General features: G+C 49.8%; 1 protein-coding gene across 1 annotated transcript in view; it reads left to right on the top strand.

Moving 5' to 3' along the window:
- LOC141986687 (glioma pathogenesis-related protein 1-like) overlaps window positions 1–18,554 on the top strand; it is a 56,665-nt gene that overhangs the window by 17,304 nt on the left and 20,807 nt on the right. The window contains exon 3 of the mRNA XM_074951475.1: window positions 2,744–2,847. Within this exon, the coding sequence (XP_074807576.1) occupies window positions 2,744–2,847 (104 nt within the window). The remainder of the gene's footprint in view (window positions 1–2,743; window positions 2,848–18,554) is intronic.

The following is an 18,554-nucleotide window of genomic DNA, read 5'->3' as shown; positions in this document are numbered from 1 at the left end:
TAGTATCTGGTACTGGCTACTACCATCAGTGCTGTTTCATGTGTTGCTGAGCCCTGCCTTGGTGCTACAGACACCAAAGAACTCTCATTCTGGGTCTTCACTGAGCCCTTCTTTGGATGTGAGGAGTAAACAAGCTTCACATTTGAGAGGGTCTCTGTACCTCAGCTTCAAATCCCCCCATCTTGGAGGTGGCAGCTATTCTGTTTTTGGACCCTGAGAAGTGATGAATATTTTTACACTCATCTGAACTTAGGTAGTGACTTTGGCCAATGGGAAAAAACAGTAGGCTGGAACTCTTGGATTCACACTTGGGGTAAAGACACCAGTTACCCAGCTTATTGGTCTGTAGGGTATATTCCTTGCCCCTGCATCCCCTTCTGCAGGTGAGAATTGCCTGCTATAAAGCAGAGTTGGCTATATGACTTCCTCATCTCGGGATGCATTACCTTGTCATGTCATCTCTCACAGAGCTGATTCAAGACAAAATCACTTTTCTGTGGGTGCCAGAGATAGACCTCTTGATTATTTCCCATCAGAAATATTTCTTCTGCCTATGGTGTCTGCCCATCAATCACATTGAGCTAAAAGCAGCACGTGATGAGACACCCTCAAAAAACATCTATTTTTATATCGTAATCTGTCTATTCCAGTGAATGTACTCTGGTTTGCATAGTAGGAGACCTCTATCAATGAAGCTGTATCCTACACTTTGGCCTTTATACGGCACCAAGAGTTTTCACCAATTGCCAGACTGACATAACTATTTTTTATCAGCTGTCAGGACATCCAAATCTATATCCAGACTTTGGCCCTCAAGAAAGTGTGCAGGTTCTTCTAGTCCTTGGAACTTCACACACACAAATAATGCTTTACTTTGATCCAAAAGCAAAAGGTGGCTAGCCCTGCATATGCCATATTCTATATGGAAAATGTGATCTTATTTGCATCATCATCCTAATTGATATCTAAAAAGGTGTCTGATTTCAGTTGCTTTCAGGTTACTAGCCTCTTTATTTCATCAAGATTCATTCACATCCAGGGAGGTAGGCACCATAACTTGAATGTCCAAAGGTCCTTAAGTTATCCATCTGGAACCAACCTGGGGGACTGGATAGAGCCACTTCTTCCTTTTCCCCCCCTTCCCTCCTCTTCACTACTCTGCACAGACCTGATTGGCTAGAGGGAGTGCCATTCCAAAACATGGCCACAGAATTAAGTACAGACCACCTGAGAGGGTTTGAGCCAGTGAGGAGATGGCTGGGGAGAGGCAGGACAGGGAACAAGCTTGGAAGGATTTAGAAAGAGAAGAAAGAAAGAAGAAAACATAAGCAGCAACTCTGAGCTAGGGCAGAGATGGAGACACCACCAGAGTGCAGGAGTGCAGAGCCTGAACTAGGAGCTGCTTGGAGGAGAGCCAGCTGCTGCACTGGGGCTTGCAAAATAGGACTCCTACAGCTTGAAGCCAACAGGACAGCTGAGACCACGCAGCAAGACCCACCCTCACAATGCATGCCAGTATCAAAGTGCACAAACAGGTTTGGGGGGGTATTGGAGCAGAGCAGACAGTATGTGTCTAGCTGGCAGGGTGTGTGTGCTTCTGTATACTGTATCGGGAGCAAAGGAGTCTATCTAGCCCCTGCTACAGATCCTGACCTGGGCCTGTTCTTGGCTTTGCCGGGGTTAAGTAAAAGGGCTGTTCTATTGTTAGGTGTGGTACTTGTTCCAGTGGTTAACTCTGACCCCCTCAGAGGGAGGGTTGGTGTTTGTGCAGAGATTTATGGGTGGGACCTGGGGCCCCTCATCCAATCCTGGCATTCCCCTACACAACAATCCTAGCCACAAGTTCCCTACACTATTAGGGGGATGAAATCAGGGATCAGTCCATCACAGCTCAGAGACTCGCCAGGTCACTCGGACTATGAATCACAATTCTTATGACCTAGCATATATTCAACTACTTGGAGATATCAAAGTGTACTCAACTAGATCTCAGGCAGGTTCCATAGCATTCCCTCACGTTGTTGTCATCATAAAAATGTACAAGGATGTTAAGCAAAATTCTATACATGCATCAGGTAGCTCTTTTTGGCAGCTGAGGCTTCATTTAGGAGAGCGAGAGATGCTGTCACTTCTAGTACACTCTTGACCTGGGATCCAGAGCTGATGCTTGTTTTGGCAGTTCTGCTGTTTTTGTCACCTAGAACTCCTCAACTCGCATTCCCGGTGGTTGTACTACTCGCTAAACTCCCATAAATGGGAATGTGCAAAGGCCATTTGAAGAAGAAATGGTTATTTACCAGTAACGAGTTTTTTCAAGATGAGCTTGTGTACATTTACACATCTCACCCACTTTCCCGGAGTCTTGGATTAAGAATTCCTAAAATTAGTGGAAGGAATTGAGGAGTAGTTGGGACCACTTTCCCCTTTTTACTATGGGAACCCTACATAAGGGGAGGGGGAAACAGAGAATGAGCTACCAACTGACACTGCTGCGTAGAAGATTCTGGAAACTTCTGGTACACGTTCCTTGATCCGACAAGTGCAAATGTGCAGAAGCTCATCCTAAAGAACTCCAGTAACTGGTAAGTAATTTTTATTTTTCTGGGTACTGTAACAGGTGGCTGTACAAAGCAAAATCGAAGAACTCTCATGAGAACTGAGATTCTCCTGGCTCTTAGAATAGTTCACAGTGAGCACAGTTTAAGCTTTATTTTGTAAAAGAAAAAATTCTTATTTCTTCTAGGTTGTTTGGGATAATTCTCATAAGGTGGGCTGTGCTGTTGTTTTTTGTCGTAAGGCTGCAGGAGTAAGAGATGCAGCACATTTTATATGCAACTATGTACCAAGGTAAGTTATTTTTAAGACATTTTAAAATGAAGAGAGTATTCATAATATTTATTCCTCTAAAAATAAATTGGAATCCATACACATCAGTAGTTTAGTGTGTGGAATCAGGGAAATGATTCATCACTCAGTTAATTCAGGCATCTAAGGACCCATGAACTCTGATTAATGGTGCCTGGCAGAGGTTGGCTGACTCTCTAAACTGGTCAGAGGACCAGCCTACCTCTGACAGGCTCCACAAGGGAGAATGGGGTAGCTCAGGTTCACCTGGGAGTAGTTAACTGATTGAGTAACAGGAGGTTGTTAATTAGACAGGGAAGCACTTAGGCATGATAAAAGGTTAAGGACCTCAAAGGAGGAACTCCTGAGGAGAAAGGCAGTTTCCAGAGAGAGGATCCCTCCAACAGACTGGTGAGAAACTGCCTGAGAAGCAACACTCCAAAGAGGGAGAAGAAGGGTGAGAGGCTTGGGAAGCCTACAGAGGAGGAGATGTAGTTCAAGGAGTGGCCAGGGACTGAGAAGGATTGGTTGTGGCTGTTCCAAACAGAGAGCCTGAGCTGGAACCCAGTGGAGTGGGTGGGCCTTGGTGTCCCCTACCTACTCCAGCCAAGAACTTTGAAGAAGAAGGCTCTAAACCCAGAAGACTTAGGGCTGTTTAGCCACCACTAGAACCATGGAACTTCCAACTCCCCATTATCTTGAAGGGGACAGAGACTATTAAGAACTTGTGCAGAGGGCTGGAAGATGAACAATTGAGTGTGATGACATAAGGGGGATGGTGTCAGCTGGTGTAGCTTCCCATCTTGCCACAAAGGGGTGCTAAGGGATAAAGGCCTCATATAATACCACCTGTCAGTAGTTTTGATTTTGTGAGCTTTGTTAGTAAATCTTACACCTTCTAACAAAGGAGGGAACTTCTGCACTAGGAGAGGCCTTACATTGTAGACTCTCTCTGTGGAGTAATTTCTAAATGCATGAACCAGATAATTGGTTCAAAGGTAGATGGGTTTTTCCGTGCCTGTAGCAAGATGGAGTGGCCTCCTTCTGAGACTGACAGGGAGGAACCACTCTCTGCTTTCTGGTGAGCAGAGCCAGGCTGGGCCCACCCCTCATGCCAGAAGTGGAGGTGCGGAACAGGAAGTATAAGAGGAGGGGCTTCCAGCTCAGTTGAGCCAAAGCAGGAGCTGGACACCTCTGCCTTGCTGCTGGCCACTGCACCAGAGACTGAGCTGTACCAACCCTACCCCTGGAGGAGGACCCTGAGGGAAGGAACGGACATCTGCCGAGGATCTGCCAAGGAGCTGCTGGGACTGCTGGCTGCCAGGCACCCCGAGAAGACTGAGAACCCACGAGCAACAGAGCCCTACAGACAGGGGTAGGAAGTAGCCCAGAGAAACCAGACATTACTCTTGTGTTGCTGAAACCACAGTTTGTGTGTTTCGGTAGGCTTCCCGCTGAGTCAGTGGTGGGATTCTGCATCACTGTTAAGGTCCTGGACTAGGATCTGGTGGAGTAGGGTGAACCGCTACCTCCTGCTGCCAACCCCACCCCTAAGGTGGCAGCCTACCCACCTTAGGCTGGATGTCCTGCATTTGCTTGATATCTGCCCCAGCCACGGAGCTGGGCCAGAGACCACTACTGCACGGTCATGTCCAGAGAGCTTGAGCCTGACTGTTTGCTGTCTGCTTCAGCCCAGGAGCTGGGTTGAAGACTAATTGCCCTGCCCTGCCCCAGTGGACCAGAGCCCTAGACTCTTTGCTGACACTTACCCTGCTAAATGTGTCCATTGGCTATCAGTTACTAGATGGTGTAGTGAGGCGGAGTGGCCTCCCTCAGAGGCCGACAGGCAGGAACCACTTGAAGCTACTGCAGTGCCTTAGTACACCTTCTGTCTGAGCAATTTAGGCCCATCTGAAATGGATAATGTGTAGCCCAGTCATGTTAACTGTTTTTATATAAACAACCTAATGTTTTAACTATAGTAGAGAATCGTGTTTTAACCCTGGCACAGTGCTTAGGTTAAAATATGGTCTCTTAAAATGGTCATAGTTTTTCTGTGCACAGAGAAAAAACCCTCATGTTGTAACCCAGCAGGTGAGCAGGGCTACAATCTTGTTACACAATCATATTAAAAGAGTTATTTTGGTAATCTAGACAAGCGATTAAGCTATGCTATAGTTTGTGGATCAGTCAATTGGTATTTGTGTTCCATCTTACCTCCTCAAACCACATTATTAAACCTTGAATATTTACTTTCCTAAACCTCATAGGAAACTTGTAAATCTGTTTTTAATCCTTTTGCTATCTGACTGAGAAGATATTAATTTGGTTATAACAGAAAATCCTCAGTTCATTTGCAAACTGTCAGTCAAATCAGTTACCCCAAAACCAAACCTGGATAATGTGCTGTGCTCCAGTCGACTCCTCTGACTTGGCCCACCTCACTGGGCTTTAGAAATAGTCAAGAGCAGAGTCAGGGTAAAGCATAAGCAGAATAGGCACATAACATCAGATTTTAAACTGAATAATTTTCTTGGAAATATCTTGGTAAAATCCTTGGAAACTGAATACTTCTCTTGGGAACTGTAGTCACTCTCACCTATTTCCCACAAACTCCTAGTTTAACATGTCTTCCCCAAACCTAAAACTTTCTATTACCAACCTGGTTCTCTTATGCTTATAGCATCAATCATCTTTATGGTATACTTTTCACTTCAGAGTTCATCAGAGCCTAGCAGACTTAAATATTTCTTCTCTCCACCATCTTCTCAGCTACCAATTGGGACTCCTTAGTTTTTTTTCCAAAAAGGTATCTACCATGCTTGCAAGAGCTGATCCCTATTGATGAAAATGTTAAGGTCTGACTAACCCAGCTGCCAGTATGCTTGGTAACTACAATATCCTTGTGTAGATAATGGACTATTTTAATTTGATTTTGCACCTGAGATGTTAAGATAAGTGTTAAGCAAAAATGTATGATGGGGTATATTGTGGGATGAAAACCGAAAAGAATAGAAGCTGCTGGGTACCTAGAGGCTTGCACTCATGGATGGAAGCTCCAGTCAGATTACCTCTTTAGAATTTTGTGGGTGTCGAATGTGAAGGATCATTGCTTGGCTTTTGAGGGGAGAGAATATGATCATAGAGGGGACTGGGGACCTAGACTGTGATCAGGAAGGGAATCATTGTTAGGCTCTTATAAATCAGGCTTTTCCTCTACTACTTATTCCACAAGGGTTACTGAAAGCTATTATGTACTATTATCTTTAATCTAGTTAAACAAAAGTTTAGTAATCAGTGGGTGAGGTTTTGAAGAGAGCTCCAGGGCCCTTGAGACAGAGTTAGGAAAAGCAGCCAGGATTGCCTAATATTTATAAGCAAGTGTCCTGAGAGGAAGATCAGACGGGTAGAAGGGCTGTACTAGTGACCCAAAGGCACCAATGTAGAACAAACTGTGTGCCCAGAAAGGGGCAGGTGGTGACACCTTAAAAAAGGGATACCCAAATGTAGTGGTACCAATGGCCCCATTGAGAACCGTTGAGAAACTTGAAGACCATACCTAATCTGTATGATCATTTTATACATTTTCCATGAATGTGTAAATTCTTCGAGCAATGTTCCTGTGAGTGCTCCACTTCGGGCGTGCATGCACCCTGCACCTTTGATCAGAGATTTTTGGTAGTGGTGCCCGTTCAGCCCACGTATGCACCCTACACATCCTCATGCCGCATACTGAGGCTGTATAGGGCTGTGCGAGCAAACTGCCCTCACTTCCTTTGCCCAGAGATGGAGTTTGTGTGCCTGTTTTTTTTTCCATTGGAGTTAGAATATACTACACAGTGTTAGTTTATAGGATTCTTACAACTTGTATAGTTATTAGAACTATTGTTCCTGTTTTCTTAGAAAAATAAAAGCTATTTAACCCCTTATCAATGGGTCAAAGGGGATGCCGGGCTCTATGAGTTTTAAAATGTGCCTATTCTGTCAAGAAGTGATTCCCATCAGCAACTGGCATTTTCAGTGTATTTGTTGCTTGAGAGACTCATATCCCCAGAAAGTGTAAGATTTACACTTCTTTTAAGGGAAGGTTCCATAAAAACAGGAAAATGAAGTATAGCTGACTAATGATGGAGCAAGCCTTAAGTCCAGCTTCAGAGCAGGTACAGAGAATCTCCCCTACCCCCAAACCAGGAGCCTGTAGTTCTGTTAGTGCCAGTCTACATCGAGATAAGTCGCTGAGAGCTTCCAAGGTGAAGGCAGAATCAAAACCGTGGGCTCCAGCATGCTTTAAGTACTGACTGAGACCTACTGAATTTGTTACTGACGGTTTCCCATTAAGGAGGAGGATAAGAAGAACAGAACAGAGTTCCTCCTCAAAGAAAGCTTGGTCACTGGAGACCTCAGGCCCAGAGAGGAGTGCTATGAGGCTCTGAGTCCTTTGGCTAACGTGATGCACTATAAGACTTCATCTAAGTCCCATACCTGGGCAGTAAAGAGCATGATACTGAAGACTACTATTATGGCTACCATCAGTGCCCATGATGGTGAATAGAGTAGCCTCATTAGAATCTGTGGTATCATTAGCAGCACCTCAGACAGCACCAACTAACCCTACCCCCTCGCCTGGGGCCATGGGGGGGAGGGGTCAAGCTCTGAGCCCCCTTCCCCCTGCTGGGGCCATGAAGGGTGAGGGGCTGAGAACAGCAAGAGGGGCATAGCCTCTGCTGTAAGTAGTGGGGCATGGGGCTAGCATCCTCAAGGGGAAGCTTCACCCATGGACCTCTTGGTACCTAATGAGCCTGAGTCTCCCCTCGGTGCAACTTCCAGGCACCTCTCGATACTGATATCTGGTTGGTCACCAACCGCACATGTTCAATTGAGACTCACTACTTCTCAACATCTACCATTCAAGAAGAGGTATTGTCGCCTTTTTTACAATATGTGGGAGGGCATTCTCACTCAGAGCTTTCTGTTCAAAGCACTCAAGCTTATTCGAAGAGATGTTGTTCTCCTCTGCAGATAGAAGACCTGTGCCTATCAATACTTGGGTCAATGAATGATGGCTACCTCCCCTTTGCCTTATGGTCCTTCTCATTGGCCTTATTAGAACCCATGGGCAGTGTACCTCCAGCAGTTTCACCAGGCCCCACTATTCTCACAAGAACCTAGAAAAACTAGTTCTCTGGTACTTTCCATCCCTCCTCCCCACTCTGAATCAATAGATGAGACATTTTGAGGAGCAAGAGGCGAGGGCCGACCAGGAGGTCACCCCCACCCCTTTACAAATGTCTTCATCGCCTGATGAGACAGTAATGCTGCTGCCGCCACTGCCACCATTGTTAGCTGATGACTTTTGGCAGTTCCAGGACCCGAAGAAATGGGTTGCGGACACACTTCAGATTCTCCTGGGACAAGTTCCCATCATAAGCTCCTGGACATATTGCATGCTTCCACTTCAGCAGGGATAGAAACTACCAATTAATGAAGCTCTCCTGGAGCCAGCCAAGCCCATCTGGCAAACAGGAACATGGAGATCTGTTTTAGTGCTGAAATAAAGGAGGGTCAGCTCGTGGCCAAGACATCTTTGCAGGCTTCACTTTGTAGGCCTGACTTGACATGACTAAACATGGGGGAGGCCTCATTTCTTGGAAGACAGGATTAGAGAGGTGACTAGGTCAGTAGGCTGAAAATGGAATGTTTGTGCTAATAAGTAAATGGGTCAGTAAGCTAGAAGACACTGTCTGAGTCAGCTAAGATAAGAAGGAACACTCAGCGAACCATTTACTAAGAACAATACTAACTTATTCTGTCCAATTTAGCGAAAGGGTGAAAAGTATATAGAAGACGAACAATGCATAGACAGAGCATGCTGCACAAGGACTTGGTCCTGCAAAGTAACCAAGCCAATGTGTGATGCAATGTATATAAAGGGAGAAGGAGTACTTGTGGCACCTTAGAGACTAACCAATTTATTTGAGCATGAGCTTTCATGAGCTACAGCTCACTTCATCGGATGCATCCGATGAAGTGAGCTGTAGCTCACGAAAGCTCATGCTCAAATAAATTGGTTAGTCTCTAAGGTGCCACAAGTACTCCTTCTCCTTTTGCGAATACAGACTAACATGGCTGTTACTCTGAAACCTATAAAGGGAGAGTATTTCTTGTGTAACTTTGAAATTATAACCTGCATCGACCCTGCCCCATGACTCATTTGAGTCTGATCAGCTCAGTGTAGCATTGCTGTACGCTAAATAAAGATACATGACTGATGAAGTCTAGAGTCAAACTGAGTTCTTGGGAAGCTGAGTAGAAAGAGGTCTCTGAGGGAATCCCTACACACTTGATGCAGCGACAGTGCAGCTAGGTCTATTTCAACCACGATAGTGATGAGATGAGCTTTCAGAGTGGTAGCCGTGTTAGTCTGTATCAGCAAAAATAATGAGGAGTCCTTGTGGCACCTTAGAGACTAACAAATTTATTTGGGAATAAGCTTTTGTGGGCTAAAACCCACTTCATCAGATGCATGGAGTGAAAAATACAGTAAGCAGTGTGAGTGTTTGTGTGTAAAAATTTTCCACCTTCTGCTCTGCTTCGGTGTTCTCTCTGTGGGACTTTTTCTGTTCCTTCTCTACTGCAGACTTGGGGAGGCCAGCATCACAAATAAGAAAAAATTTGATCCTTCAATAAGGGGTAAATCAATTTTTTTTCCTAAGAAAAACAGGAACAATTCCAACAACTATAAAAATACTAATACTATAAACTAACACTATATACTATATTCTAATTCTAAAGAGAAAACAGGCACACACTAAACTACATCTCTGGCCGAAGGCAGTTGAGAAGAAACGGTGGGCGGTTCGCTCACACAGCCCTGTATAGCCTCAGTAGGGGGCATGAAGATGCATAGGGCACATGTATGGGCTGAACGGTCACCGCTACCAAAGAGATCCAGTCAAAAGGCACAGGGTGCAAGTGTACCTGAAGTGGAGTACCCATACACATCTCTGAGAACTTCAGTTACTGCACAAGGTGAGCAACCTCTCTCTTTTCCTGTTTTTTCCCCTCAGCCTTGGATGACCTTTAGAATAAAACAAATGTCTAAATCTAGCTTACTAAATTTAAACTTGTTTTGCTCTTCTTTGTTTAATTCTCCTTCCCTCCCTCTCAGCTGCTTCCTCATTTCCAAACTATTTACTTTGTTTTTCTTCTCCTTTCTAGTGTTTTCTTCTTTTCCTCTTACTGGATTACTTTTTCCTTCTTCAAGTACTCATCCCCATTTTCCCCCTCTGCTCTCATTTCTGCAAGTATTCCCCCCCCCCCCCACTCATGCTTCTTTCCCTTTTGTCCTTAATATCCTTCCATTCTCCTGTTGCAGATTGGAAACTGGCTGAAGGATTGTAAGTAAAAAAAGGTATGAAGTTGGGAAGGTGTAGAGTGGGGGACAGTAGGGATCAGTGTAGGTCATCTTATTTAGTATCTTCATTACTGGTAAAAAAGGCTGCCTGCACATAAATGAAATTTGCTGAGGATACTTGTGTTTTTGAAAGTAATCTAAAACCCATAGATATGCAATGGAAGAGAGAATCCTGCAAATAAGTAAAGCTGTGGGAGTGGCAATAGTGGACAACAAATTAGACCTGAGTTTGCAATGTGATAATGTAGCAAAAAACTCCATAAGGTCAATGCAATATTTGGCTGCATACATAGAGGTTAAGTAGTAGAGATAATAGACCATTTAATATGGTACTGGTGCAACAGCATCAGAATATTCCATTCATTTCTTAGCATCACATTAGCAGCGAGATGATTGACAAACAGGGAGAGCAACAACAGTTATGAGGAGACTAGATTGACAAATTATACAGCTTAAAACTACTAACGGATATGGACATCAAAACAGTCTACAAATGCTTGAAGTGTTCAGACATTAAAGCAAGGCAGAGGAATTATTTAGGGAGGTGCGAGGGGCTATAACTATGCAGGGGAAAAAGGGAAAACTTAAGGTGAATATCAGGAAAAACCTTTCCTGATAATAAGAGCTATTAAGATGTTCAAAGACAACTTGGGACACTTTAAAGTGAACAAGACAAAATACTACAAACTGTACTGAACTCTCCAGCATTGACCAGGAGAACACCTGCATCGTAATTCTCCATTTCTAATGTCTGATTTAATTGCTTCTAGTTTCTGCATTCTTTGACCTACTATTGGGGTTCTTTCTGATATCCTGGGTCTTTATTGCCACAGAATACTATCCAAAGTAGGCTCCCAAATTACAGGGACTTTTTGGCCATTGTCTTTATTTTGTTCAATGTAACAAATATAGAAGGATCATGTAAAAATAATAAGACAGTGCAACATATGTAGGGGAACATAAGAGTTTGGAAAAATTGTAGACAGGATCTGTTTGAGTGTGAATTTTGTAACAAGGTGTCATCTAGTGGTGGAGGAAGAAATGTTCATCCATATTTCTTATGCTTTGTCTGAGGATGGTTTGTAGTTCTAAAAATTGTAAATATCCACACTTAATTCAAATTTTCATCTCATACCTCTGAAGGCTTCAAGCCACATGGAGGGATGCGGGCCACTGTATAAATTTGAAATGCATGGTTTTAAGTTAGTAGGACCTTTGGTTCCTAACTCCTGTGTCTGTATACTACCTATTTGTATTTGAAGGATTTAACTGACTTCATGTACAAAATGCAAGATAACATACCCTCTGTACTGTATCTGAAATTAGAATTTTATTTATATTCCTGGATACAAACTACATGAAAAGAATTCAGACTGAGAATATAGATATCAACCATTTAGAGTAATGGGGAATTGCGATTACCCCAAAATAAGCATTTTAAAACCAGGAAATTCAAAGTTAAGGTTAATCTTAAAATAAATGCAAACATCTTGAGTCACAGAAATGCACAGTTAAGGCACCCAAATAGCCTTAACTCTGTCCTGTAGGAACACCATACAATAACCATACAGTTACGATTAATGCATCTTTAGTGTTTGTAGTCCTAGATTAAATTTCATGATTTCTTTTTCTATCTACCCTCCTCCCCTCCCATGGTATCACTATATGGCAGAGTTAAGGTTGTTTGGGTCCCTTAACTGTGTCAAACCTGAGAAAAGGCAACATCTATAAGAACATGCATAATGCAAGTCTCTGTGGGGGATGGGAGGGACTGTTAAAACATACTTCACTATGAGAATACCCCACATCCTGTATGGCTTATTAAAATACTGCTCTATTAAGTGTGACAAAGTTCCTGCTCTTCCTTGGTGGGTCTTGCACTTATTGGCGGATTTGCTCGCCTTGGAGCTTCACGGCAGCCCTCAGCTTGGCCGTTTTTCTTAACCCGCAGTCCAGGTCGACTCCTCCTGTGTCTGACCAGGAGTTGGGAGGATTTGGGGGGAACCCGGGCCCGCCCTTTACTCCGGGTTCCAGCCCAGGGCCCTGTGGAATGCAGCTGTCTAGAGTGCCTCCTGGAACAGCTGTGCGACAGCTACAACTCCCTGGGCTACTTTCCCATGGCCTCCTCTCAACACCTTCTTTATCCTCACCATAGGACCTTCCTCCTGGTGTCTGATAATGCTTGTACACCTCAGTCCTCCAACAGTCTGTGTTCTCACTCTCAGCTCCCAGTGCCTCTTGCTCCCAGCTCCTCACACGCACACCACAAGCTGAAGTAAGCTCCTTTTTAAAACCCAGGTGCCCTGATGGCCTGCCTTAATTGATTCTAGCAGCTTCTTGATTGGCTGTAGGTGTTCTAATCAGCCTGTCTTAATTGTCTCCAGAAGGTTCCTGATTTGTTCTAGAACCTTCCCTGTTACCTTACCCAGGGAAAAGGGACCTACTTAGCCTGCTCTCCTGCTGCTGCCCTCTGGCCTGGGCTTTCCTTGCTTTCTGTCCCTGCTTTCGGCTTTCCCCCTTTTCTTTTCGTTGTTGTTTTTTTTCCCTTTCTCTGCTGTTGCTAGAGTGCTGGCCGGCTGCAGGCCAGCTGTTAGCCCCTCCCGCCCACCCACCCTCGGGCACTGCTGCCGCTCCTGCTGAAACCCCCCCTGCCGGCCTGCTTCCCCAGAGGGGGGGAGTGGAAGGACCCAGCCTCCAGATCCAGCCGCTTGCTGTTTGTCTGCGGACCCGTCTCCGGTCGAAAGGACTTTTATCACTTGCTCCGGCATTTCTGGAATGCAAAAAAGAAAGCCCGGAACAGACAGAGAAAAAGCCGTCCACCGGAGGAATGCCGCCCGGGGAATCTATAAATCGCTGTGGAGGGGGCCTAAGACTGAATAACTTTCGAACTGTGCTCTCGTGTGGGGGGAGGCCTTGGCTGTGTCTTAACTGTGTTTGTAGGGACACAGGGGGTGTGGCACAGAGCTGCCCCCCCCGATCCATCCGTGTCCTCCCAACCCCCACACTACGATCTTCACCCCCCCCCCCCATCTTTGCTGGCTGTCCAACATCTGCCTCTGGACTCAGCTGCTCGCCCTGATTCCACCGCGTGGGCCAGAAGCACCAGCCAACCAAACAGGACTCTCTGGACAAGCGTATGGTGGTTCATGTGCCCCCCCCCCGAATTGTCCACCCCACAGCTTGTCCCTTTCTACCTGACCCCAACTCCTGTTAATCACCTGCCACCGCCACCGCTGGGGCATCGGCAATGGAGGGCACCGGGGTGACCTCCGCCGCTGCCATGCCCGTCGCCTCCCCCAGACTCTAGGGAAGCTCTCCCCAGCCGGCGGGAAAGGCCAAGGCAAGAAGAAGGGGAAGGACCCCGCTAAAACCACCAGGCCCTCCATGACAGGGACCACCCCCACCTCCGCAGCCCCGCCACCGACCATGGCATCCTCCCCCGCTGCCCCCTCCACCAGCTCTGCGGATGTCCCTCCCTCAGCCCCCAGGATGTATGCCCGGGCGACGGCAGCCCCCCCCAGCCTGCCGCCTCGTCATCTCTCCCACCCACCGCCTCCGCCACCATCAATAGCGGCCGGGGCCCCTTTCCCACCATGACAAGGAAGCACAGTGTCCAACGCCCCCTGGTGCCCGCCTCGCCCCACGTGGAGACCTACGTGCAGGCGCTGGCGAGGGTGGTGGGGCCCTTGGCCATTGTGGCGGCCTCCAAAATGTACAGGAAGGTCGTTTTCTTCTTAGCATCGGAGGCTGCTGCCCAGGAAGCAGTGGAGAGGGGCCTGGCGGTGGGGGGGGAGGGGGTGCTTGTCCCCCTAGAGCCGCTAGAGGACCTGGGCGTCCGCCTGGTCCCGACCTCTGTCCCTCCTTTTCTCCCCAATGCTGCCCTGCTACCTGCCCTTTCCACCCTGGGGAAACCTGTTTCTGTTATCAGCCCTCTCCCGTTCGGCTGCAAGGACGCCACCATCCGTCACATTTTTTCCTTCTGCTGGCAAGTGCAACTTTTACTGCTGTCGGCGGCACGTGACGGAGTGGTGCTCGAAGGGTCCTTCCTAGTCCCCCACAAGGGGACCCATTACCGGGTGTACTTTTCCATGGGGGAAGCCCGGGCTACCTCTGCCGGGCATCGGGGCATGTCCGGAGGGACTGCCCCTTAGCCCGGGAAGGAGGGGCACCTGGGATCCCCGAGACCCGACAGGACATCGGCCCCGTCATGGCCGACGCCCCTGGCTGCCCGGTACCCGAACCCGCCCCCCCTCCTCTTCGGACCACCGCTACTCCCGCTCAGGCCCAAGGGGCACCTCCCCTACAACGCCCAGACGAGCGGGAGAGCCCTGCCCTCTCTGCTGACAATCTAGTGGGCCCTACAGAGGAGGGTGTGGCAGAGATACCACCAGGCATGGGAGAGAGCCTGCCCCAGGGAGAATCCTCCCTCCCTTATGCTGCCCACCGTTTCCCCCCCCCAAGTCCCTGAGCCATCGCCTTTACGCCCTGACACGACCCCTGCTAACCAGCCCTCAGCTGATGCCATTGAGGGCTGGGCCCTAGTCCAGGGGAAGCGAGGCAAGCGGAAGGCTCGAGCTCTGCCTCATCTACCCGAGGCGGAGGCCCCCTGGAAGACCAGGAAGGGGGGCACCGATGCCGAACCTTCCGCCTTGCCCACGAGTGCGTCCCATCCACCAATGTCAGCCAAGAATGACGTGGCAGCACCGGAGGGTAGTGTCTCCCCTGCACGGGAGACCCTCCCCTCCGAGACCCTCGAGGAAGTCCCTTCTGTCTTGACACCACCCGAAGCCCCCGTGAACCCCGAGGCAACCGTCATGGCAGGTGCCGGCGGGAAGAACCCTGGGGCGGCGGAAAGTGTCCTCTCCTCCATGTTCGAGGAGATCGAGGCCTTAGATCTGACCCTGGTCGCCCAGGGGGAGGACGACCTTTTGCCAGCAAATGTCGATCTGGGTGACCTCATTCCACCCCTCTTTTCCTCATGCTCCCTCCCCTTAACTGCTGCTTCCGCTCCCACCTCCGAGGAGCCCCTGGACTCCTCCACCGACCCGGCCACTGATGGCACCCCGCTGATGACCACCGAGCCTGCTCAGGTGACAGCTAGCACCACACGGCCGGGGCACAAGTCGCCAGGGGCACCCCCCGTTGGTGCAGAGCAGTCGACTTCCTTCCCAGATGGGGGCCCTACAGAAGATAATCCACCTCCTGATGCTGTGGCCGCTAAATCCACCAGAGAGCACGCTCCCAGTGTCACTGAGAGCTCCCTCCCCACCCCCTTAACCCTTGAGCCTGATCGGGAGGCGCCACCATCCAGCTGCTTGCCTCCCGAAACCCAGAACCTCGCCTCTGCCCCTGCCCCTACCCCTATCCAATTTACCTCCTGCAATGTCATTGCCGCCCCCAGGGCTGTCTCCTTCCCTTTCCCAACTGATGACCCCCAGGGAGCAGCATTTGTGTTCTCCTGTCCCGACCCATTAGGAGCTGCTATTTTCCCTCCACCGTCCCCTATCCTCCCAGAGCTTGATGCAGGCCTAGAAGCTCCAGCCCGTCAGGCACCCCGTCGGGGGTCCGCACCCTGCTTTTCCGTTTTAGTGGACCACAGGGCTGCACCAAGGGCCCCGCGGGGGAACAACCGGGAAACCGTAACCCCACCCCCCCATGAGCTGCGAGGAGAGCTGCGGAAGTTTTTAGAGGATGTCCGTGGCTCCCGCAACAAGGTACAGCTTGCTCTCCAGCGATGGGGGAACTTTTCTCAAATCCTCCGGGCCACAAGGGCTCTCATGGGGGAAGGTAAAGGGACGGGGAAGCAGGATGCCGCGGCCTACTGGCGGGTCCACATCTTCCGTGAACAATTACTCACCTACGGGATGGGTCACGGACTGCTGGGTGGCCCGCTGGGAAATGCGAGCGTCCCTGCCAGTGAGGACCCCTCCAACGTTGCGATGGCGAGAGGTGTCACGGGAAGACCCGGGGTTGTAGGATGGCTCTCCGCAGGTCCCAGGTGCTCTCCTTCCTTCGGGAGTGAGGGTACTCTGTGGTTTTCCTGCAGGAGACCCATATGGACCCGACCGCCGAAGACAGTTGACGGCTGGAGTGGGGGGGACAGGGTCTACTTTAGCCATGCCACGGTTCGACAGGCTGGAGTGGCGACCCTGTTCTCCCTTGACCTACGGCCCGAGGTGCTAGGGGTCGCCGAAGCCATGCCGGGTCGCCTGCTGCATCTCCGGGTCCGTATGGAGGGGCTCGTGGTTAACCTCGTTAACGTCTATGGCCCGACATCGGGCCCGGAGCAGCTGCAATTCTACCAGCGGGCGTCCGCCTTTCTCGGCGCCTTAGATTCTCACGAGTGCCTGGTCTTGGGAGGGGACTTCAATACCACCCCTCGAGGAACAGGACCGCTCGGGAACCGAGCGGAGCCCGGCTGCCGCGGACATCCTCTGGGAGATAGTCGAATATCACTCCCTAGTGGACATCTGGCACGACCACCACCCGGATGACACTTCCACGTTCACCTTTGTCCGGGTGGAAGCCCATCGGTCGAGCCACTCCCGGTTGGACCGCATTTATTTATCATGCTTCCATCTCTTATGAGCCCACTCCTCCAGCATTCGGCTGGCCCCATTTTCTGACCATCATCTAGCCACTGTGCGGAGAGGCCGGGGCCGGGCTACTGGCATTTTAACAACAGCCTGTTGGAGGATGAGGGCTTCGTGATGTCCTTCCGGGAATTCTGGCTGGCCTGGCGAGGGCAGCTGTGTGCCTTTCCCTCGGCGTGGCGATGGTGGGACCTGGGGAAGGTGCGCGCCAGGCTTTTCTGCTGCGACTACACCCGGGGCACCAGCCGACGGAGAAATGTGGCAATAGAGCAGTTGGAATGGGAGGTCTTAGAGCTGGAGAAGCGTCTGGCCGCCAGCCCCGAGGACCCGCTCCTCTGCGGAGCGTGCTGGGAGAAATGGGAGGAGCTCCGTGCCCTCGAGGACCATTGGGCCTGGGGCGCCTATGTTTGATCCCGCATCCGCCTCCTTTGGGAGATGGATCGTGGCTCCCGCTTCTTCTGTGCCCTGGAGAAAACGAGGGGGGCCAAGAAACACGTCACCTGCCTCCTGGCAGAAGACAGCACCCCCCTCACGGAACCGGTGGAGATATGCAGGAGGGCCCAAGCCTTCTATGCAAGTCTTTTCTCTCTGGATCCGACTGACCCTGGCGCTTGCAGAGTGCTCTGGGAGGAGCTCCCTACGGTCAGCATGAGCGACCGAGACTGGCTAGAGTTGCCTCTCACTCTGGCAGAGTTCTCGGAAACCCTCCGTTGTATGCCCACCAATAAGTCTCCAGGCATGGACGGGCTGACCGTGGAGTTCTACCGCATGTTTTGGGACGTCCTCGGCCCGACTTAGTCACCGTCTGGGCCGAGTCTCTGCAGAGCGGTGTCCTCCCTCTTTCGTGCAGGCGAGCTGTGCTCGCCTTACTGCCGAAGAAGGGGGACCTCCGTGATTTACGAAATTGGCGTCCCGTCTCACTCCTCAGCACGGACTACAAAATCGTAGTGAAAGCAATCTCGCCGCGGCTAGGGTCTGTGCTGGCGGACGTGATCCACCCAGACCAGACCTACACGGTCCCGGACCCGCAGTATCTTTGATAACCTATTTCTGGTTCGGGACCTTTTGGAACTCGGGCATAGAGACGGTCTGTCGTTCACGCTCCTGTCCCTAGATCAGGAGAAGGCGTTCGATAGGGTGGACCACGGGTACCTCCTGAACACTCTGCGAGCATTTGGCTTTGGACCCCAGTTTGTGGTTTTCTCCGGGTGCTGTACGCCTCCACAGAGTGTCTGGTTAAGCTCAACTGGACCCTGACCGAACCGGTCAGCTTCGGGCGAGGAGTACGGCAGGGGTGCCCCCTCTTGGGCCAGCTGTACGCTCTGGCGATCGAGCCCTTCCTCTGCCTCCTCCGCAGGAGGTTGACAGGGTTGGTGCTGCAGGAGCCGGAGCTGCGGCTGGTCCTGTCGGCGTACGCTGATGACGTGCTCCTCGTGGTCCAGGACTCGGGCGACTTGGCACAGGTGGAAGCTTGCCAGGCCATCTATTCGGCAGCCTCCTCCGCCCGGGTCAACTGGGTCAAGAGCTCTAGCTTGGCGGTAGGAGACTGGCGGCAGGCGAGCTCCCTCCCACCCGCGCTTCAGACCATCTGGTGGAGCGAGGGTCCGCTGTTCTTCCTCAGCATTTACCTTTCTGCCACGCATCCCTCTCCGCTGGAGAACTGGGAAAATTTAGAGGGCGGGGTGATAGAGCGGCTCCGGAAA

The sequence above is a fragment of the Natator depressus genome, chromosome 1 (genome assembly GCF_965152275.1).
Source record: "Natator depressus isolate rNatDep1 chromosome 1, rNatDep2.hap1, whole genome shotgun sequence".
NCBI classification, from domain to species: domain Eukaryota; kingdom Metazoa; phylum Chordata; order Testudines; family Cheloniidae; genus Natator; species Natator depressus.
The sequence above is the reverse complement of the archived record's forward strand: the minus strand, read 5'-3'. Positions and strand labels throughout refer to the sequence as shown.